Source organism: Protopterus annectens, chromosome 12.part0 (genome assembly GCF_019279795.1).
Source record: "Protopterus annectens isolate FY-2018-M chromosome 12.part0, PAN1.0, whole genome shotgun sequence".
Taxonomy (NCBI): domain Eukaryota; kingdom Metazoa; phylum Chordata; order Ceratodontiformes; family Protopteridae; genus Protopterus; species Protopterus annectens.
Window position 1 is genome coordinate 449,365,084 of NC_056746.1, and position 22,626 is coordinate 449,387,709.

The 22,626-nt window shown below is 40.4% G+C and overlaps 1 protein-coding gene across 1 annotated transcript in view; it reads right to left on the reverse strand.

The window, feature by feature from the left end:
• MAD1L1 (mitotic arrest deficient 1 like 1) overlaps nt 1-22,626 on the reverse strand; it is a 4,750,917-nt gene that overhangs the window by 2,379,420 nt on the left and 2,348,871 nt on the right. The window contains exon 14 of the mRNA XM_044089554.1: nt 22,406-22,494. Within this exon, the coding sequence (XP_043945489.1) occupies nt 22,406-22,494 (89 nt within the window). The remainder of the gene's footprint in view (nt 1-22,405; nt 22,495-22,626) is intronic.

The window sequence follows — 22,626 nt, forward strand, 5'->3', positions numbered from 1 at the left end:
TAAACAGTCTGCTTTCACACAGGTTATCCTTTCTTCTAATCTTCACAAGAAATGAAATAAGTTCTGAAAGATTTTGTTATGTCAAGACAGCACCAGAGTTGTTTGCCGATATCTAAAGTATGAAGTAGCGCCTCTGTCTCATTTCTAAGTTATGGAAAGAAGACTGGAAGATGGAGAGATTGGATTAAGGTAAACTCAGATGACCCACCCTAACAACTTGCAACTCAGACACTATTTTTGCGGAGGTCAGCGCAACCAGTAAAACCCAGGGGCGGCTCGTGGCATCGGACTGCAGTCCCCTCAGCTAAAAATAATAAAGATAAATAAATGAGAAAAAATGTAAAAAAAAAAAAAATACCCTTTTTTTTGTTTAAACAAACTTCGAGTCCTCGACTTGGAAGTAGGCGCATGCGCACTTTAACCACCTTGGGCTGCGGCGGTTTTAAAACAGCTTTTTTTTTTTGTTTTGATTGCAGCCCGGAGGAGTAACAAAGACATCATTGTGATGCCCAGAAGTCTATGCGGTTCCAAACCGCATAGAATTGGAAGGGGCTTGGACTGCGACATCTGCAGGCACGTCATGACGTGCTTGCTGGGCTAAATGCTGCTGATTGGTTGTCAATCTCTTCCCGGGCTTTACGTGCTGGCAAAAGAGCGAGAATCAATCAGTTGTGGGCTTGTGGATTGATTTGTGAATCGTGACTGTGATAAGGACCAATTTTTTTATTAATAATTTGGCATTGGATTTTAATTTTTTTTTTTTTATTTGGGTGGTAATATTTTGTCAGGTGTGCTGTGCAGCCTGTGCTAGTGAAGGAAGAACAGAAGAAGAAGAAGAAAGAAAAGAAGTTAGAAGAAGAACAGACTGAGTGAAGGTGAAGGTGCAGAACTAAAGTAAGTATTGTAGCGCATGATTCACTTTTCCAGCTGCAACATGTACATGATTTTTGATAATATTCATCCAGAACTTTTTCTTGTCTTTTAATGATTTCAATGGAATGATTATGTTCCCTGCATCCTTGCTTATTTCTTAGTTTTCCAGCAGTGTAATCTTCAGGTGTAAAAGTAGATTGGGACTGAGTTAATAGCTCCTGTGGTTTGTTGCTATTTTTTTGTTCAGTGTTTGTTAGTACTGTATTTCCATAATGGTTCTTTATACTTCTAATTCAAGACAGTATGTTTTGTAGGGATGGAGACAAATGCAGTTTTCAACAGCGCTGGGATCAAACAGATTTTTTTAGCTAATAGGATAGATTGGTAAACTTATAATTTTCGATGTCAACTATTAAGTTTATGCTATCTGCAAAGGGTTAGAGAGGTTTGTTGCCATGTGTTGTACACTAGCTCACTCTTGATCAACTGATATGCAGATAAAGGGATGAACTTCTGCACCAGTCTGAAATAGGTGAGATCTAAGCCAGTGAGAAGTCACCATACTTGGCACACCTCCCAAGCCCATTGTTGACAAGTGTACACAAGCTAAATCTTTGCATGTTTTATTTGAATGTAATAAAGCACGTGTCCATCTCTACAATAAATGATTTTTAATTTTGACTCGAGTTCAGCACATTATTTGCTAAATATCAATCTGACTTAGATTTTTACACTTTGACGTTCCTTTTTTAGCTTCTTTTGGAGGTAGTTTACCTTCATTCCCCCCAGGGTGAGGGAGACTGTTTTGTTTAAAGTGGGTAATAAAGATGATAGTCAGAATTTTTGACTTTTACTTTTCATTGTTGTTCTCGATTTTTAAAAGATTAAAAAAAACATTAAAATAATTATTGAATTGAGTTTCTTGAAAGTCGTAATCTGTTGGATACCTTTTCAGCACAGCTTTAGAAGGCATTTTCCTATTGAATCTGCAGTAACTGTTTTAATTGATTGGCTCTGTAAAGTTGTGACTCATCAACTTCATTAAGGTTTTTGATTCTGTTTCACACAATATATGCTGTATAGATTCTGTTTCAGTGGTAGCATTGTTGCCTCACAGCTATAGGTTTTCTGGTATGATTCTTGGCTGGGGTGCCTTCTGTGTGGAGTCTGCATCTCCTCCCTGTGTTTATATGGATTTGCTCTGGTGTCCTGCCATTTTACAAAGACGTGTCCGCAGTATTTCTCCCTCAGCATCTGCTGAAAATTGTTTTTTATTCCGTCAGAAGTAAAATTGACAGGCATTTGAATTTCAGACTTCATATTCTTCAGAAAATACATAGTAACACAACCTTTTATTCTAGCAATTTTCTAAGTTTATAAGATGAATATTTGAAATGTGTCCCTATTTTTGGGACTGTATTCCCCCATTATTGGCTTTGTCCAGGTTTTTGTGCTAAGGTTGACAGCTATTGCAAGAACTGAATTCACTGAATATGTTTGAGGGCTGTATTCCCTCATTACTGGGTTTGTCCAGGTGTTTTGTGCTAAGAGGTTGACAGCTGTGGTGAGAAATGAATTCACTAAATGATAGCCATTTAAGTTTCAGTCTTCCTCTCTTTCACAAAGTAGCTGATTTGGTGTAGTGGTATGTTGCTCTGACTGTTTTGTACAGGGACCTTGGCAGTAAAATGTATGGTGGTAACACAGCATTTTATTCTAGCAACTTTCCAAGATTATGCAAGCAATGTTTAATGTGTCCCTGGTTTTTGGACTTTTGACTACCCCCCCCCCCAATACATTTTATCTTTTCCAGATTTCTTGTGCTGCGAAGTTGAGATGCAGTTGAGTATTGAGTAGATTTTACAAGGAGCTGAGAGCTGCAGGGGAAGAGAAGTTTAGTGCTGCTTATGCTAAGTCTGCTTGCATTGTTAATAGCACAACAGGTTGTGTACTTGCTTTTGATGCAGAAGGCTGTGGGTTCTACTCCCAAAAGGGGTGGATGCTGCCGTACTGAGAATGTCTTCCTTGGCGAAGATACTAACTATGAGCATGTTATCAGTTTGCCATCCATTTCTTATTGCAATATTACTAGCTTATAATTTTTTAATGTAATATAGGCAATTTACTGCTCAGGGGCAACAGACACTTTTTTTTTTTATGAAACCATGAAATATAAAGGTGTTTGCTAGCAGCAACCTCTTCATTAGTTACAGATTTCTTTAATGTGGAATTATTTAGATGGCTTTTACTTCTTCAGAGATTGTGCATATTTGCTGATAATGGTGGACTGTAGAATTGTGCATCTTTACTGATAATGGTGGACTGTAGAAGTTTGAGTAGACTTTTATGATGGAAATGTTCTGAACTGGGCAGTTTTGTCATTATGGGTGCATGCATTTTGTTTCATTGTTTACTGGAAAAATGTTCTGAATTGGGCAGTTTTGTCATTATTGGTGCATGCGTTTTGTTTCATTGTTTAATAAATTTAAAATGCCCTCTAACAACTATACTGTATTGTGCAAGGAATATAATTTAGTACAATCAGGAAGGTGTATCAAAGAGCACATGTATGTTTCATATGCAAGGGGCCTATGATTTGAAAACAGCCCAGAATTAATCTTTATCTGCCACTAGCAAAATGTATCTTCTTTGAATGTGGGTTTCAATGCTGTTTCAATGAATGTGAGTTTCAAGGGCAGAGAAGTTTTAATGCTAAGTCTGTTTTCATTGTGAGACTGCATTACTTTGTTTAGCAGATATCTTAGTGTTTGTGCTGGAAAATGCAAAATAAAACTTTCAAATGAAGTCCAAATCATCATCAGAAGTAAAGCAGTATGCACATTAGTGTTTATGGTAAATGGAGTGAAATAGCCAAGTAATGTATCACTGGAATGGCTGCAGGGGGGAGGCTCCATTCAACCATGACTTTGTGAGGGGGAAGAGCGACAAACTCAGACAGCCCCAGCTGAACTATACCTCCCAACTGTCCAAATTTTCAAAGAATTAATAGATTTTTGCTTATTTTTTGTTAGTTCCTCATAAAATTTGTGGTTTTCTGGCAAATTATTTAGGAATTAAGTCACTAAATAATGACACACTGAGTTTCAGACATCATAACCTTCAGAAAAATGCATGCTAAAGTAAGACCTGTTATTCTATCAACTGTCTCAGTTTATACAAGAGCAATTTTTAGTACTGTTTATATGTTCCCCCAATATATTTGGCCTTGTCCAGATTTATTGCATTAACAGGTTGAGAGGTACATGCAAATAAATTGCTTTATAGAATTAGGCATAGCCAAACCTCTCAACTGTCCCTGATTTTGGCTCAAAATGTTGCTCTTCCCGCTAATAATCCCTCCACAAAATAGCAATTTTGTAAGAAAACATGGAGGTTTACAATTAAGAAATAACTGTAATAATCAGAGTTATAGATTACTTTTATTTCAGAAATGCATGTAGATTGTTTTATTTTGTCAGCTGCTCAAGTTAACAGTACTAAGTGTCCCTTCTTTGACAGGTTCCCAGCTGTATTGTGTGACTATTTTATATGTTTGCATCACATTTTTGGTCCATTTTTCATAAAATTGTGTTGGTTTTTTTGGCAAATTAGTGGCAAATCATTAACCACTGAAGTTAGAAAATAATGACAGACATTTGAGTTTCAGATTTCATACCCTTCAGAAAATTCATACTAATGCAAGACATATTCTATTATATTTCTAAGTTTATAAGAGCAATATTTAAAAATTGTCCTTAATTTTTGGGCCTTTGTCCAGATTTCTTGCTCTGAGGTTGAGAGGTATGACAAATGTGTCAGAGCCATCACAGTCAGCCAGAGACATTTCAAATTGTGACATACTTGTTGCACCCCAGTCCCTAATGTAGTGACTCTGGATGTGTCCAAGCAAGGCAAGGAGTAGTTATGCAGTACACATGTGCAGAGTATCCCCCCATCCAAGGTAGACACAAGTTATATCCATTTATTCAGTTGGAACCATACGACTTTTCACATTTTTATTCCTCTGGAATCAAGGTTCCTTATATATTTCACCTTTGCTAGTATGTTTGTATATGTATATGCTGGTTTCAGTATAAATGAATGAATAAATGTAAATATTTGTATATATCAGTGTTATTATATGTACATGCATATATTTTAGACTACCAGAATGTTTTAGATATTTATATATTTATTTATCTATATATGTCTATGTATTTATTTATACATATGATAATATTCTGCTAGTATAATAGAGGTTTTGATTTGATCTAAATACAGGTGTACTAATGAGTTAGGTCAGTATACTTTACATTAGTTATGCAGTTTATATTTTCTGCAATAGTTATCTAATCTTATTCCTTAGTTGGAAGTTATCTGTATATTAATTGTCTCAGAGTTTTAGCAGTACTTGAAATATTGTAATATTGTTGATTTACATGTCATGCTTGATGTTTTATACATAGGCTGTTAACAACAGTTTATATTTTATCATTTATTTTTAGTCTTGTATGAAAGACACATTATGCAGTATGTGCCTTTAAGATAATGGCCAGGTTTGACAATTAACTTCATAATTACAAGGTTAATTGAATAATAGATGGTTTTGCTCTAGTATAAAAAGGAAAGTCTTCATTTTAACTTTGATCTGAAGAAGCGTACATTAATAGTACGCGAAAGCGCTCATCCTGTTTTTATCGTTCAATAAACTGCCTTGTGGATTTATGCCTTGTACCTTGATTGATTTTTCCAGCGTGGTGGGTCCTACAGTGTTTTTTCTTACTGCTAAGTTTATAAGAGCAATATTTAAAAATTGTCCTTAATTTTTGGGCCTTTGTCCAGATTTCTTGCTCTGAGGTTGAGAGGTATGACAAATGTGTCAGAGCCATCACAGTCAGCCAGAGACATTTCAAATTGTGACATACTTGTTGCACCCCAGTCCCTAATGTAGTGACTCTGGATGAGTCCAAGCAAGGCAAGGAGTAGTTATGCAGTACACATGTGCAGAGTATCCCCCCATCCAAGGTAGACACAAGTTCTACAGTGGCTTTTCATCTGTCCTGGATATTTTGCAGAATGGTCTAGTTTGTCATATTTTTGTACTGTTGATTTATGCTTATTACTCAAAGTGCCTGTTGCTCTGTGTTTAAGTAGCAATGCTTTAATGACCATCAGGTAAGCTTGTCTGAGATCGTAAGATGCAAGTAAGCTTTAATAAGCACACTGTTAAAGAATTGCCAACATTGAAAGCCTTTCTGTTGTTGCCATGCAGAGAATACTTAACTAGATAATGTATAAGCCTTGGGTACTGAAATGCATATGACAGTATTTGTAATAAAGAACAGGAATACATTATTTTAAGAAGTTCATTACACTTGTTGGAGACTTCCAGTCACCTCTGCAGGCTTTACCCGTAAACTAAACAGAATGCCAATCATATGTGGTCCATAACATGTACAGTAATCCTTTAAGCAATGTATCTTGAGCTTGTTTCTTGTTTGCTTTTCATTTTTTACTTTGATCATGTTTTCCCCATGAAACAAGTAGATAGTTGTCAGGTAGCAGGTCTTTTTTGGATAAGAAAAATTTTTACAAGTGGGGGCCATCACAGAGATTTCTACTTTCAACATGTTACTTGGTACTTTAATAAAGCTGAATATAAATTATAATTAGAACTGCAGTGCAAGGAGAAGTGGTTTGAATTGAGTGCTACTTGTTTTTCTTGTACTTGATTTTGACTGGCATTCCAGTAGTGTATTTAAAAAGTAATTTATTTTTTCATGCCTCACAACCTTTTTGTTTCCATCTAGATATTAAGTAAGCTGTCATGCAGCCAATGCACTGAAATATTTTTATTCTTCCACACTTCATTTTGTCTTGATTGGACTCTCATAATGATGGTTTGGCACCCAGGGCAGCGTATTTCATTAAAGTTAGTTTTTGTGGTTTTGAGCATAGCTCCTCCCCTTTCAAGTTGGCCGCACCCCTTCCCATTGACCCCACCCATTCATCTGTTTCCTGCAGCCCCGCTTTGATTTGAAGTCACCAGCCGCCACTGAACCATTTTTCACATTAAGAACCTAAAGCCAGCCTGATGAGATGGTTCACATGGAGCAAGTGTTAGTTTTTTTAGCACAAAACTAAGATCCTAAGGAGGAGCTTGTGATTTTCTGGGAGGCATTGTATGCAGAATCCTTTTCAAAAACATTTTGACACAAGACTGCATTGAAAGAGGGGGTCCATGGGCAGATATGCTGAAATGGCTGATAATTGAACCTTGACAGAGGATTAACACAGGCCATAGGATATTAACTCATACAAGTACTGTAAAACCAGAGAAAACTAGCCCCAAGTTCTTTTGTTGGTAACAACTAGAAACCCTTTTCCATTTGCTAATATATGATTTTGATTTTCTAGTAGCAGGCTTTCTTCCCTCCATCAATACCTGCTGCATAATCTCAGAAGAAAGGCCCCTAAACGGCATTAAAACTCTACCATCCAGCAAGCTAACTACAGTAGTTTGGGGTAAGAATACATCAAACACCCCTAATCTTCGTGACGAAGTTTCTGGCAACTGCCTTTGGCAATTTCCAAAAGGATGGAGACCCACTGTTGCCTGGCCCAGAAGGGAGTCACCATAATGATCTTTGGGGAGTTGTCCTGATTCTTCAGAATTACCCCAGAAATCAGTGGAATGTTATACAGAAACATTCTGTACAAGGAAAAGAATATAAATTTCTCTTGCAGGCCTTCTTGAATGAAGTCCTAGAACAGAGTTTTGCCAGTTAATTGTTTAGACAGGAGGAAAAAGACGTACTTGAAGTATTCCCTACAAAGGAATCATATGGGGGGGGGTGAAATCACATTAAGATCTATAGAGCATTAAAGTGAAAGGGCAATGGGAAGCAGTAGGCCACGAGAGGTATTCATAAAAATACATTGATAAGGCAGGGTGAAATTAAAACAGAGAATACTATATATTTTAATATAACAGTAAAAAATAAAATAATAAAGGGAAGAGAACAGGGTAAATGAGAACAATGAGAGAGAGTCTGAAGAAATCACAGCCATTTGAGATGAATGGGAAAATAGATTACATGAAAGGAAGATGTGTAGGGATTAAAGCAATCATGGAAGGAGTTAAATATTCAACAATAGTGGTATATATGTATATATAGCCCCTCAAAAACCTCAATAAAGTAAATGAGAGAAATTATGATGGAAGTAGTGAAATTTCAGGAGGTGGCTAGAGTCTGTATAGGTGACTATAACATTACTGCTGGTAACGGTGATGTGGACTGAGGACCAGAAGCTAGGAGAATAACCAAAGATGAGTATTTTTTGAAAATTTTGTATGAATATAGTAGGCTGGATAGGCATATGGCAGTTAAATCACAGAAAGCAGGGTGGAGAAGGTTTTTACTTTCTATTCCAGTAGATATGAATGTTGGTCAATGTTTGATAGAGGGTACATTAGTTAAGAGCATCAGCCCTTGGTGGATCAGGTGAGCACAGGGCCAATTACACTAACAGACCATGCAATGATAGGAATGAGGGTAAGAGGGTAACAGGAATTAAATCTGGAAGAGGCATTGGAGGTTACCAGATTACATTGTAGATAAGGAATAGAAGAAATGATGGCTGACCAAATCACTTAATAAAACTCTTTGGAGGCAAAAGGAATGACTCTCTGGAGAGTTTGGCAAAAATGAAGAAAGTGTTAAAGGAAGAAATTCAAATCTATATAAAAGAGCCAACATTACAAAAGGAAGATAATGGCATTACTCTGTGAGAAACACAAAATGGGGTGGAGGCAAGGAGATAGTGTAGGGGTGATAAAACAGACTGTACAAGGGTGGGAAGATGAAAGGATATGGAATGAAAGAGTGGCAGTGGAAAGATTATTTCAATAAACACCCCAAAGCAACTAAACCACTGTATGAGACAGCAGGATACAGAAAGAGGTCTATTTAAAATGTATTCAAATGGCCAAGGAAGATTACATACGACAATGAAGGAGATCTTGGAAGACTTGAGAGAATTTTATCAGAAGTTATACTTAGAGGAGAAAGGAAAGGAAGGGCAAAAAAAAGAATGGAAGTTCCCAGAACTTAAAAAATTAAGAGGAAGATGAAAAGAGAAGTCCTCTAAACCAAGAAGAGTGGCTTTGAGCTTGTGAAAGAATGGCAAGCGTGAAGTCTCCGGAAGTGATGGTATACAGATGGATGTATGGGGGCTGACAAAGGAGGTTGGAATAGATAAAGAGGTAATGTTTAATAATATAGCAAGGGAGAATCACTGCCAGAATCTTGGAGGGAGGCATTGACTGCAGTAATATAAAGAAAGCCATGATTATTTATAATCACCTTCCTATAGACCAGGCATGGGCAAACTACGGCCCGGGGGCCACATGCGGCCCGTTAAACGTTTTGATTCGGCCCGCCAAACTTGAAAAAATGTAATAAATTAACCTTGTTAATGTTTTATTTCCCCTGCAATTCTGATGTTTCCTCACAAGATGGCGAACTCTAGATATATTGGCTTTGTTGAGGTGAAGCGTAGACCTATTACTCCACGTTTGCACTTTACCCTTTGACCCAATCGCCACAACAAAACTAACTCCAGACTTTGATGCGCTGGCTAAAAAAGGAGACCAACAACACTGCTCCCATTAAAATGTGTGTGTCTCCGTGATACGCACGTTGTTAAAATAAACAATGCGCGCAGATCAAATATAACGCTTCACAGACTGACTTGCTGCAACTGTTTCGTCCTTGCACTGGCCGTTGTTGACTTTTGGCACCAGGGAAACAAATTGAATAAAAGGAACAGGACAAGTACATCTGCATCTCCTACCGTTTTGAAAAAAAAAGACAGTCAGGAGGAGAGTGATGGTGATATCCTGAAGGATAACAGAACTTTCAGTGCTTTAAAATAAAATGGTCATTTATTTGATTTTCAGTGTTTAAAGACTCATTTCGAAGTCAGAGATTTTATTGTAATGCTTTTCTTCATTTTCATTGGAAATTAAAGCACATGTTTTCTCCATATCCCAAGATGTGTATTTTTCCCCCAATGAGGTGATGTTTTCAAAGCATGCCATCTATCTGCTCCTGTTCCGGCCCCTTTGTCAAATGTTAGAACTCAATGTGGCCCACAAATCAAAAAGTTTGCCCACCCCTGCTATAGACCATATTCTATCAAACAATGTGTTTATGGAAATTCAAGCAGAAAGATTAAGGAAGATTTTTACCAAATCTGACTCATGGCTACCAAACAGGACTTCTGGGGAGCCAAAGAATGGTAGATAATTTGAAGACATTAATGTTAATGCAGGATGCATGCAGAAGGGTGCGAAGGAAATACCTGAGACAATAGAGGAATGTGGTTTCCCAGAAGAATGGATACTCTTGATAAAGCCATTACATAAAGGAACATCAGCCAAGATGATAAGAGCAAGATTATCCAGGAAAATGACAAGTGAAAGAGGGACGAGCCAACAGTGTTCACTGTCACCACTCCTACTTGCACTGTATATCAAGTCATTAGATGAGGTCATCAGGAAATCAGAAATAAGAGGATACAGATGGGGAAAACAGGAGAAGAAAATAACCAAATACATTAATGATGTTTTATGGTCTTTCACTCAATAAAAGGAAAATCTGAGTAGGTATGAGCTACTGTGAAAACATTTGAGAGTGTCAGGATTTAAAAAAAGTCAAAGGAAATCACAGGCAGTGTTAAGTAAGTTAGAGAATGGCTGCAGAAGATAGAGGGGGGCATGTAGGAGGAGGAGATTAAGTACTTGGGCATATGGCTTTCAAAGACATTAGAGTAGTCTTTAGGAATGTATGCATGTATGACAGAATGCTGGAGAGGGTCAAGTGTCAGATTCAGAACTGGAAAGCTAGTACAGGTGTTGTACATGTCTCACAATTTATGTATGTAGGGAAAGCATTTTGGGAAATGCCCAGAGTAGGTTTCCTTAAAAAAAAAAAAGATGTGTAGGGACTATATTTGGGAGAGAGGTCAAGAGTAGTTTTGGAAATGGATTGCAGAGTCAGTAGAAAGTGAGCATTGTTTGTCCAGGAGTTGAAGATGGACATTCATAGGAAGTTACTAGGCTATTGGCCCTGAGGCCTTTATAAGCCTGGCCAAGAGTTTAGCCCATGTTAAGAGAAGTCAGCACCCAAAGGCCCTGTCCACCAGGGACACAGGTGGAATCCCAGGGGTGTATTTTCTGTTTCTCATGCAGTTATCCAGGTTGCTCTTAAAAAGGGATAATGAGGTACTCTGCTTGACATTTCTGTTTCTCATGCAGTTATCCAGGTTGCTCTTAAAAAGGGATAATGAGGTACTCTGCTTGACATGGGGAGGGAGTCTATTCCACAGATGGGGGAGTCTCTGGGACACAAATCTGTCCTGCCAGCAGTTTCTACTGATGTCACAGACCAGGTTGAGGTAGCGTGTGTGAGTTACTTGAGTGGAGGTTGACTTGCGGATATGCAGCAGTCCCATCAAGGTGGTGTCTGAGATTGCTTTGTATGCCAGAGGTCACCTCTGAGGAGTCTGCATGAAACTGAGTAGAGGGACAGGGCTTTTAGCCTGTGTAGGGTAGATGTTTGAGGCCCTGGATTCTCCTGGTGAGGAACCTCTGTGGTCTCTCCAGCTGCTGCATGTGTTTTGTGAGATACATGCCGAAGGGGGAATTGTACTCAATAACTGGCCTTATAAGGGAAGAATACAGGGATGTTATGACCTCCTTGTCCCTGGATGAGATACCTTTACTTATGAGGTGGGTCATGTAAACCTTCCTTACAACAGAAGCAACATGATGGTCAAAAGTCAGGTTATTATCAACCTGTGTGCCCAAATCCCTCAAGAATGATTGCGTTCTTAGGACATTGTTATTAATGTGAAAATATGTGGGGAACGTCACTCTCCCCAAAGGGGATGAAGATGCATTTTTTGGCATTCCGCTTGAGGCCATGTTTCTGGTACCAGTCATTTGTTTGGGTGAGACCCTCTTGAAGGATATCCGTATCACTTGTGGAACTGATGACCCTGCCCAGCTTGCAGTCATCTGCAAACTTGGTTAGCCATAGCTCACTGGTTTTACCCTGCATCAGAGAGAAGTATATCCTAAATAACAGAGGCCTCAAGTCCAATGCCTAGGGTATGCCACTTGTTACGGGTCTACTGTTTGAGGTGGCTTCCCCTATTTTGATTAAGTGTGTTCTATCAGTGAGCCAGGTTGCTACCCATCTGGTAACGTATGGATTGATCCCTAGTTGAGAGAGTTTATCTATTATGCCCAAGTGAAGAATAGTGTCAAAGGCTTTGGCCAGGTCAAGGTACGCTATGTGCACAGTCTTCCCCTCGTCCATGGCTTTGGTGACCGTCTCAAAGAAGTCGACCACATTTAACAGACATGACCTCCCCTTGACAAAGCCAAACTGTATGGGGGCAAGTGTTTGGAGGTTGCCAATGTCCCTCTTAATGAGGGCCATGATAATCCATTCAATTCCATGGCCTTGCAGCTCAGGTGAGTTAGGCTGATGGGTCTATAATTTCCCGGATCAGTGGATGCTTCACCTTTGTGTAAAGGGATGACAATGGCTGTCCTCCACTTGGCTGGGACAAAGCCAATACTTGGGCTTTGGTTCAATAGGGTGCCTAATGGTGCTGCACATTCATCCCTGAGTTCACGTAGGATGCAGTCTGGGATGTTATCGGGTCCCATGGAGGTTGTATTCTTTGCCTTTGAGAGGGCGGTGATGACCTGTTGCCTAGAGATATGGGGAGGGGGGGCAGGTCTTGGGATGTCTTGATTTACTGATGGGGGGACAGAGGGGTGAAGTTTTCACCAAATCTCTCAGCCAGTAGGTTGGCTATATCTACAGCATTTGTATTATGTGGTGTCCTTGACCAATTCTGAACAGATCTGAGTGCTTCCTTTGAGACTGCGGACATATGTGAAGAAGGCCTTATGATTCTCTGTAGTATATGTGGCCAATCTGGACTCAAAGTTGGCTTTAGAGGATTTCACTAGTGTTCTTATTTGCTTGTTCAGGCTAAGGAGAAACTGCATCTAGTCGGGCCACCTGCTCCTTCTTGGTCCTGGACAGCACTTTTTTCCTTTTGTTATATAGGTTACTTATTGCAGATGTCCACCAGACAGGTTTACTCTTCCTTACGGAGGATAATTTTGTCCTGTCGGGTACTCCTGATTCTATGCATCTACAGAAATGCTCGTATACTACTTTGGTGTAGATTTGGACATTGGTGCCAGTTCCTACAGAGGGGGAGGGGGCTGTGAAGCTGTTTATACCATCCCTCAGGAGGTTTTAATCAGCTTTGGTGAAAGTTTTTTGTTTGACCCTAGCTACAGAGGGAATCAGGGGATAGTGATCGATTTATGGTCGGATCTTACCAGGGATGATGATACTGTAGGGGTGCTGCAGTGGTTACTCATGTTGATTAATACCAACTCTATATATTCCCACCTCTTGTGGGGGTAACTAGCTGTTCCAAGGGATTTGCAATGATAAAATCTGAGGAATCTCTGGGCATTTGTATTCAAGCATGAGCAATGTTAAAACTGCCTCATGTACACAAACAACCCTCTTCTTCTACCACAAAACACTAACATATGCGAGAGATGCAATTATACAGCCAAACTGGAGGCTACGCTGTCTCCACCCAAGACTGAAACAGACAGTCATGAGGAGAAGATTAACACTTGCACCACACCTCCAGCCACACATAGAACTACTAAACCAGCACTGGCATAAAATACACATAATGCACAAAATCATACTCGGAGGCTCTAAATAAAAACCTGCAACAGCATCAGAGACCTCCAAAGCAGACACCCAAACAACCTGCACCTCCTGTCACAAACCAGACAACACATAAAATGCAAAATCAGTGTGCCACACAATCACAGCCCTTAAGGCAAAATAACATACTTAACACACTAGTAATAGGTGACCCCATAGTCAGGCACACTGATGTCACACTCACTAGGCTGGACAAGCAGAAAGTTACTGTTAGCTGCCTGCTGGGAGCCAGAATCTGCCACATAACACAAGCACTCAGCACTCAGGTCACTCCAGAACAAGTACAAATATGACTCTGTCATTGTTCATGTTGGTGAAAATTACCTGAGACATACCTCCCTGGATTACATGAAAAGAGACATGGAAGAGCTCTCTGATCATGTAGCCCAGGCTGGTATGCTCCTGACCCTGAGTAGCATCCTGCCCTCACCAAGAATGATACCCGAGTATACAGAAAAAATCAATTTCAACAATTGGCTAAGCTTCTGGTGTCATTCAAAGGGGATCCAGTGCCTGTCAGCCTGGGATGACATGCTCGACAAGCCGCGTTGTTTCGCAAGAGACGGCTTGCACCTGTCACCCCTATGCTTTTGTATACTGGCCAAGGCTCTTGCTGCCCCATAGTGCCTTTTTTAGGCAAGGCTCAAAAGTCAAATCCACCTCCATAAAATGCACAATTAAAAAAAAAACTGAGTGTTATGCTACTCAACGCCAGGAGTTTAAATCTCAAAATGCACGCGCTCGAAGCACTCCTCATTATGGAGAATGTCGACATCTGTGCAGTAAATGAAATCTGGTTTAAGGCACCAGACAGCACCCCAGCACTACCAGGCTACAACACGTACCACACGTTTCAGCCACAGAACATGGATCGAAACAGAAAAGGAGGGGGTGTATCCATATTCATCAAGGATACCTACACCTCCAGGTTAGTGGCGCAGCATGATACCTCTGAGATCATCTATGTGCAACTAACATCGGGCAAATCTGCAATGCAAATTGTGGCCCGCTACAGATCACCCTCCATGACCCAAGACCACCACTCCACCTTTCTGGAGACACTGGAAAACATGAAGGTCCTACCGAACACCCTGATATTGGGCAATTTCAATTACTCTACCATTAACTGGGAAAACTACTCGAGTACAAACTCCCAGGCCCAGTGCTTCCTGGAATTCAACTCAAACGCCCTGGATCAGCTGGTAAACTCCCCTACCACAGGTGAAAACATACTGGACCTCGTGATCACAAACATGGGCGACAGGTGTTCCACACTGGAGGTCAACCCGTCACTGGTTAGATCAGACCATAAACTAATCACTATGGATGTCCACACCCCATCACCACCCCCCAACTAAGGAAACCACAGTAAAAAAAACTTTTCTAAAGCAAACTTCACCTTACTTAAGACAAAGGTGGCAAGTTTCACAGCCCCCACGCTAAAGGGTAACGCTGCCCAAGATGCAGAAACTTTTACAAATGCACTCTATGAGCACTTACAATGATGCATGGATCGTGTCATCCCTAACAAAACCAAGACTCACTCCTCTAATAGAAGGAAACCAGTCTGGTGGACCCCTGCCATAAACAGGCTATACAATAGGAGGACGAAACTAGTTCAGAAAAAAGCAAATCCCAAGAAGGAAATACATCCCTGATCAGTATCAATACAAAACTAAGGTCCCTCATAAAATCATCCAAGGCTAACGTCGAAAGAAAAATAGCCAAGGATTCAAAAGATAAACACAAAGCCTTCTTTAGCTAGCTATGTTAAGAATCTAAGTGGCAACTCACAGATTTGCACTGAACTAGTGCAAAATAGCACAAAATATATTGAACCTACTGATATTGCCAACATCCTGGCAGATAGATTCAGTGCAAACTTCACCCCCCTCTCACCCCCAAAAGGGCCCACAACAATACTGGAAAAGTGTAGTGTCCCAGAAATCACAGCTGCACAGGTGAAAATAGCACTTTCAAAAGCCAAAAACCCAGTGTCAATGGGGCCAGATGGTTCCCCAGGCTGCGTCTTGCGCAAACTACAGAATTAAGTGTCCCGGAAATCACAGACGTACAGGTGAAAATAGCACTTTCAAATGCCAAAAACCCAGCGTCAATGGGGCCAGATGGTGCCCCAGGCTGCATCTTGCACAAACTACAGAACGAAGTAACCCCCCCCCCACCTAAACACACTGTTCAACCTCAGCCTCTCCACAAGCTACGTACCCATAGAATGGCGCACAGCAACGGTTATTCCACTCCACAAAGGAGGGGCCACAACTGACCCTGGTAACGATCACCCCATAAGCCTGACTGGCCTGGTCTGCAAGGCTATGGAGCACATCATCATGGAACTCATTAACAAAGACATTGGGAACCTCCAAACACTTGACCCCGTCCCAGTTCGGCTTCAAGGGCAGATCATGCCTACTAAACCTGGTTGACTTCTTCAAGACAGTCACCAAGGCCATAGACGAGGGAAAGGTTGTTCACACAGCCTACCTTGACCTCGCCAAGGCTTTCAACACCATTCCCCACTTGGGTATTACAGAAAAACTCACCAGCCTGAACATAAACCCCTACATCACGAGATGGGTTGCCAGCTGACTTACAGATAGAACTCACACGGTAAGAATAGTGGGCTCCAGGTCCAACTCTAATCCAGTCACAAGTGGTGTCCCGCATGGCTCGGTCCTGGGACCCCTACTATTTGGCATATACTTCTCAGAAGTACAGGCAAACACAGGAGGACTATGGCTAACCAAGTTCGCTGATGACTGCAAAGTGGGAGCCATAACTGACTATCCGGCTGACACGGACATCCTCCAAAAGGGCCTTATTGAGACGGACACCTGGTATCAAAGTCATGGCCTCAAGCTAAATGCCAAAAAATGCATAGTCATCCCATTTTGGGAAAAACAAAACACCCACGAATTACCACATAGTTGGCAGCCCCCTTAATACAGAAGAGGTAATAAGAGATCTGGGGACCCAGGTAGATAGTAATCTCTCCTTTGACAATCATACTGCCAAAGTAGTTAGGAGATCCTTCTATGTGGCTCATTTAATTACTACAGGGTTCGCATCTAGAAATAAAGAAGTTACAGTGCCCCTCTGCTCGTCACTCGTCAAACCCATCATAGAGTAAAATTCCCCATTTGGGATGTACCTCACAAGACACTTACAACAGCTGGAGAGACCTCAAAAGTACCTCACCAAGAGGATTACTGGCCTCAAACATATGTCCTATGCAGCCTGACTGAAAAAACTCCGGCTGTAATCAGTGGCATATCGCTTACTCAGAGGTGATCTCTGCCTGACTTACAAAGCCATGTCCAACTCAGAATTGATGGATATGCTCCACCTAAAGAAATCCAAGTCACTGCGAGCCAAGTGGTCTAGTGAGCTTAACCTCGCCACAACAATAAATAGAACATGCTGGAGGGCTAGATTGCTGTCACAGAGACTCCCTATGCTTTGGAACAAAATTCCAAACTACATTAGGCAGAGCCCCTCACTAACACTCTTTAAGAGAAACCTTGACTAGTGGATGGGTAACAGAAAAAACAACCCTGGGACCACTGAATTGGCTCTGCTCAACAGAGGATCAGTTAATTAATCAATGAGGCGGCGAAAGCTGACACTCAGGCTAGGCTTATAAATGCCCTCTGGCAGATAGCCTAGTACCTACGTATGAACTTATGTCACTAGATGGATGGCAAACTGGCTAAGCAACAGAATGCATATTGTTAAAGTTGGGGATTCCACCTCCACCAATAGACCATTTACCAGTGGTGTACCACACGGATCTGTGCTGGGCCCTCCACTACTTGGAATCTACTTCCTGGATGTCCAGGCAAAAGCAGATAGCCTGTGGATTACCATGTTCACAGATGACTGCAAACTAGGTGCAACCATTTTGTCCAATGATGTTAACATATTACAAAAAGGGGCTAACAGCCTAGTGATTGGTGCCACAGTCATGGTCGAAAACTGAACGCAAAAAAGTGCATTTATATCCCCTTTTGCAAAGAAGTGGCCCCTGCAAATTACATTATAGATAGCACCCCCCCCAGCTCAAACACAGCGGTGAGAGACTTGGGAAGACAGGCTGACAGCAATTTTAACTTCGATCATCACGTCTCCACAATGATAAGGAAAACCATCTACTTCGTGCATTGCATAGATAAGGGCATCGCATCCAAGACTAAGTATGTTATAACTCCTCTATACTCGACCCTCATCAGACCACTGAGTACAATGCTCCCTTTTCCATGTACCTCACCAAATACCTGAAACAACTGGAGAGACCACAGAGATTTGTAACCAAGAAAATCGAGGACCTCCAAAACATGACTACATGGAAAGACTGAAGGCCCTGTTTCTGTACTCTGTATCCTACAGGCTGCTGAGAGGTGACCTGTTCCTGGCCTAAAGAGCGATCTCTAACCCTGCTGCCCTAATGGAAACGCTGCATGTCTGCAAATTAAATGAGACAGCAGTCACTCACTCCAGGGATCTCAACTTAGCCTGAGACAAACAGGAAATGCTGGAGAGAGAAATATCTCCCAACAGACTGCCGCTCCTCTGAAATAAACTCCCACTTTACGTGACACAGAGCTCCTCAATGATCCTATTTAAGTGCAACCTTGACAACTAGATGGGAGACAGTAAATTCACCTCAGGGGTGGCACCTATGTTCCTTATGGACAAGGACAGTCAGTGGTAATCACTGATTCACTCTGGTAATGATGACCATCTAACCACGGTCAGCTAGGGAACAAGCTTATTACATGGCTGGGCTGGTTACTACCATAGGGCTATTAGCCTAGTAATCTCCTATGAACCTACATATCAAGCTAAAACCCTGTATTTTTCTATCTATCTTACTTTTCCTGAGCAAAGCACAAAGGGATAAGCATAGTGCATCCATGGCTGCCCTTCTACCATATGAGGGTAATGCTACCTATGCCCATACTGGGCTTTATGACCAGTGTTACCAGGTCTTATAGTTTGTTAGCTAGACTCGAGCATTTCCATAAAATACTTTACAAATTCTGCCATCTTCCTTCACATTCACCTTCTTCAGCTGCTGTATCTACTACTCCCTCCCTGAGGATATCAGTGTAAACATTAAATGACTGTCATTGTTGTGTGTAACACCACTAGCCCTTTCTTGTTCATATGTAATGCCTGGCAACATGTATGATATGCATTATATTAGCTGATATTCCATCTCTTCCAGTTCAACAGTCTACTATGGGCAATGCCTTAATGTTTTAATACATACCTAGCCTTAACATAACGGTGATGGGTTTGACTCTCGGCACACCATCATGTGCGGTCTCATTATTCTTCATTAACTAATGCTATATAGCAATAAAGTCATAATATCCTTTCAAAAGAATTGTGTGCGCATGTGCAGAAATGAAGCACACAAGCATATTAAAACAGTAACTGCAACTTAAGCAATCCAGAAAAAAAAGCAAAGTAACCAGCAACAGCCCCCCCCCCCCTCACAAAAAATATAATGCAATGTTTGACACTAAAAAAAAGATTAAAAAATGTGGAAAGGATGTCTGTAAAGGCACATCTGCTAACATGCTCAGTGCTTTGTCATAATCTGTCAAAAATACAATTTTCTAAACTTGGAAAAAATAAACCATAGCAGACTCCTCAAAATATTGTAAAATACAGTTTCAAATAATATGCCAGTTGCATGTAGAATCAAGAAATATTAAAAATATATATAGAAAGAATTCCACAAAATGGTGTAAAAATGTAATCAAAGTATACCAAACGTTTTTGGAAGAATCAAATAAATGATATGTGCCTCCTGTTCTGGCCTCCATATACTTCACATTTAGGAGTGCTAACTCTGCAGTAAGTTCTGCTTTCCTATCCTATTCCTATCTTAAGGTAACAGTAAGGCAAAAGAAGTGTAGCATCAATGACGAAGTCAAGGAAGCAGTGATGCACCTGAGCAGCACAGCATGTTTTGATTATAAGTGTACTTTCAACAACAAAAAAAAAAAGCAGTATGACATCATTTCTGTTGGCCAAAAACTATTTTACTTATTTTCAAATTGACAGTGCATGACTGCAAAATGATGATGATGATAATAATAAACATCATAGGACAATAAAACAAAATACCTTAATATAAGCTGTGAAGCAACACACTGCAATACATCTCATTTTTTCAACGAATGGCACCAAATCACTTAAAATGAATACAAATTATAAGTAATTAATTTCAGCCTCTAAAGATGCAATAAGTCTATTTGCCAGATACTGTGGAATGTTGCTGATGCAGGAAACAAGTGGAATTTCTATGAGGACATTTTAAACACAGGTTAGACTGTATGCATTGGAGATAATCACTGAATAAGCAGCATTAACATTGAAAAGATTGTCTGCATGGGTCTGTAAGATACAGGGAGACAGCCCTGACTATGGCCCATGTGACCAGTGCTCCAATAGTGGCTTAATAGCACAGGAAGTGGAAGATGGACATACCCATGGGGGGGGGGGGTAAAAACAGTGTGCATGCCCAGGGGCACACATGCATTGGCTGGATTTTTAAAGATGGAGTACAGAAACTGCCATGTGTTGTTTCCTGTGGGTGGTGCAGGGCATATGCCAATGTAACCTCCCCCCCCTTTGTGGAAGTGAGAGTTGGAGCAGTACTGATGCCCAGTAAATGCCTCAGCCATTGGATTATTGCTGGATACATGCAAGATGAAGGGTGTAAGGGGAAAAAAACTCGATGGTTATCTTAATGACTGTACCTCCCAGTAGATCACTGGTGATTGGGAACTAATGGGCTGACTGGCCATGAGGGTTCATAGGTCCATATGTTGATACTAGCCATGCAGCTAATGACACTCACCTTATTTCTCTCAATCGACCTATTGTGCTGTCTAGCTAACTGACTTGCTCAGACTCGCACAGCAGGCAAATGAAGGCTGAGGGACTCAAATCCTGGATTACAAGCAGCAGCTGGTAAACAGCTCATGGCCTTAATCCTCTACGCTGACACACTATGGAATAGTACTAAATAACTGCATACTTCAAATAGGACTTGAACCTTGACCCTTCTGATCACTATTCTGACTGCTGTATCATTAAGTTCCTGAAGCAGATGTGGGCAGTGATGATTAACAAACAATGGAGGTAAAGTGTCAAAAAAAACTGCTGGGCCTGGTCTGGATTATGAAAAGCATATTTGCTAAAGTTAAGGGTTTCTCTCTCTCTCTCTATTAAATGCTTTAATTTCATTATGTACTACACTAATGTTCCTAAATTCTAAGTAATTGCTCCTTTACGTGATTAAACTCTTGTTTACGGATGACAATATATTACTCTGAAAACTTTGTATAAGCTAGTATATTATTGCTAATAATTCTGAACAATTTCTTTTGACCACCTAGAAACTAGACCTACTCGGCTCTGATAGAAATAGTACTATGATTCATATCATTAGAGGTCAAGGAGCAGTTTTCTGAATCTTACACTCCAAAATACACTGAAACAAGTTTGTGATGGTCCTTTTTCATAGTGGGGGAGTCCTCCCAAACTCCACATGCAAGGGCTTTGTCCTTTGATAGCCTGATTTATTAATGTTACTATTGTTTATTATTACTAACTTCCAGGTTACTCAACACTCAGAATGACCGTGCTCCAATTAAAAAAAAAGGAACAATAAAAATCAGATAAATTCATACTGTTTAGCTGGCTTCATGCTGCACAAGAACAACAGTCTACTCATGACGGAGACGACACAAGACTTATTAGTGATCCAGGCAGCAAAGAAGCCTTGCACTGAAGGATGCGAGTAAGTGGCTGATGTCGGCGCACTGATCGGAGGGGGGGGGGGGTCAATGAGGCAGCCCAACCCACTGCATGACTGGTACACAGATGAGGCAGAAGCTGCAATGTGCAGCTTTCAGGTGAAGATGTCAAAGTTCATCAAGTATGCATGTACATTAGTCATAGTAGACAGAGGCAGGGGAGTGTGCCATATGGTAGCACTGCGGGAGTCGATGGATGTCAGGCTGCCACAGGGACAAGCATAGAATCAAAAAGAAAAAAAAAACACTCATAGGCTACCTGAGTAATGGCTTCCTTTCCACTCAGCAATTGCTCCTAAGCTATGCAATGGTAGACAGTTATCCAGTGTGACAGAAGATCCTACCCTAAGTGATGACCTGGGTTGCAAGCAATCAGATGTGATGGGGAATGAACAAGCGAGAAGTAGGGTGAATAGTCAGTGAGGGCAACACACACATAAATAAAAATATTTTCAGTTTATGTATATCCTGCAAGCTGTTACAAGTATAATATGCCCACCAAAGCACTGAATATGTTTGACTGACAGCATGACAAGATGCAGACAGCACTAGCATGACTGCTTATCGTTCAAAATCCACACCTTGCTGGGTTTTCAATTAAGTCTTAAAATAAAGTAAGACTTGATATAAAAAAGTGGAAAAATGAGAATATGGTTAAAAATTCAGAAAAAAAAGAATTTTATGAAGCAAAGATTAAACAAAAGGCTAATATACAAAAGGAAGAGAAAGGACTCCTGATACTGAACATCTACATTCAACAGACCACATGACTATGCAAGATGAGTACAAAGTCATAAATAGATGTAAGATTGTATCAGTTAAACTACATGCGCTTACCTTAAAGAATCCATCTCTTCTTTGGTTATGGAACGGCTTTTCTCCACTGTAGATACATTGCTTTTTAAACTATTCAACTCCATTTCCAGCTTAGATAATAAAGACAAAAAAAAAAATAGTCATATTTGGTAACATCAAAATGTATCCTGATGCACAGAAAAAAAAAACAGTACAATCAGGTTAAGAACTGTGTGTCAACATAGTTAACAACTATAGCAATG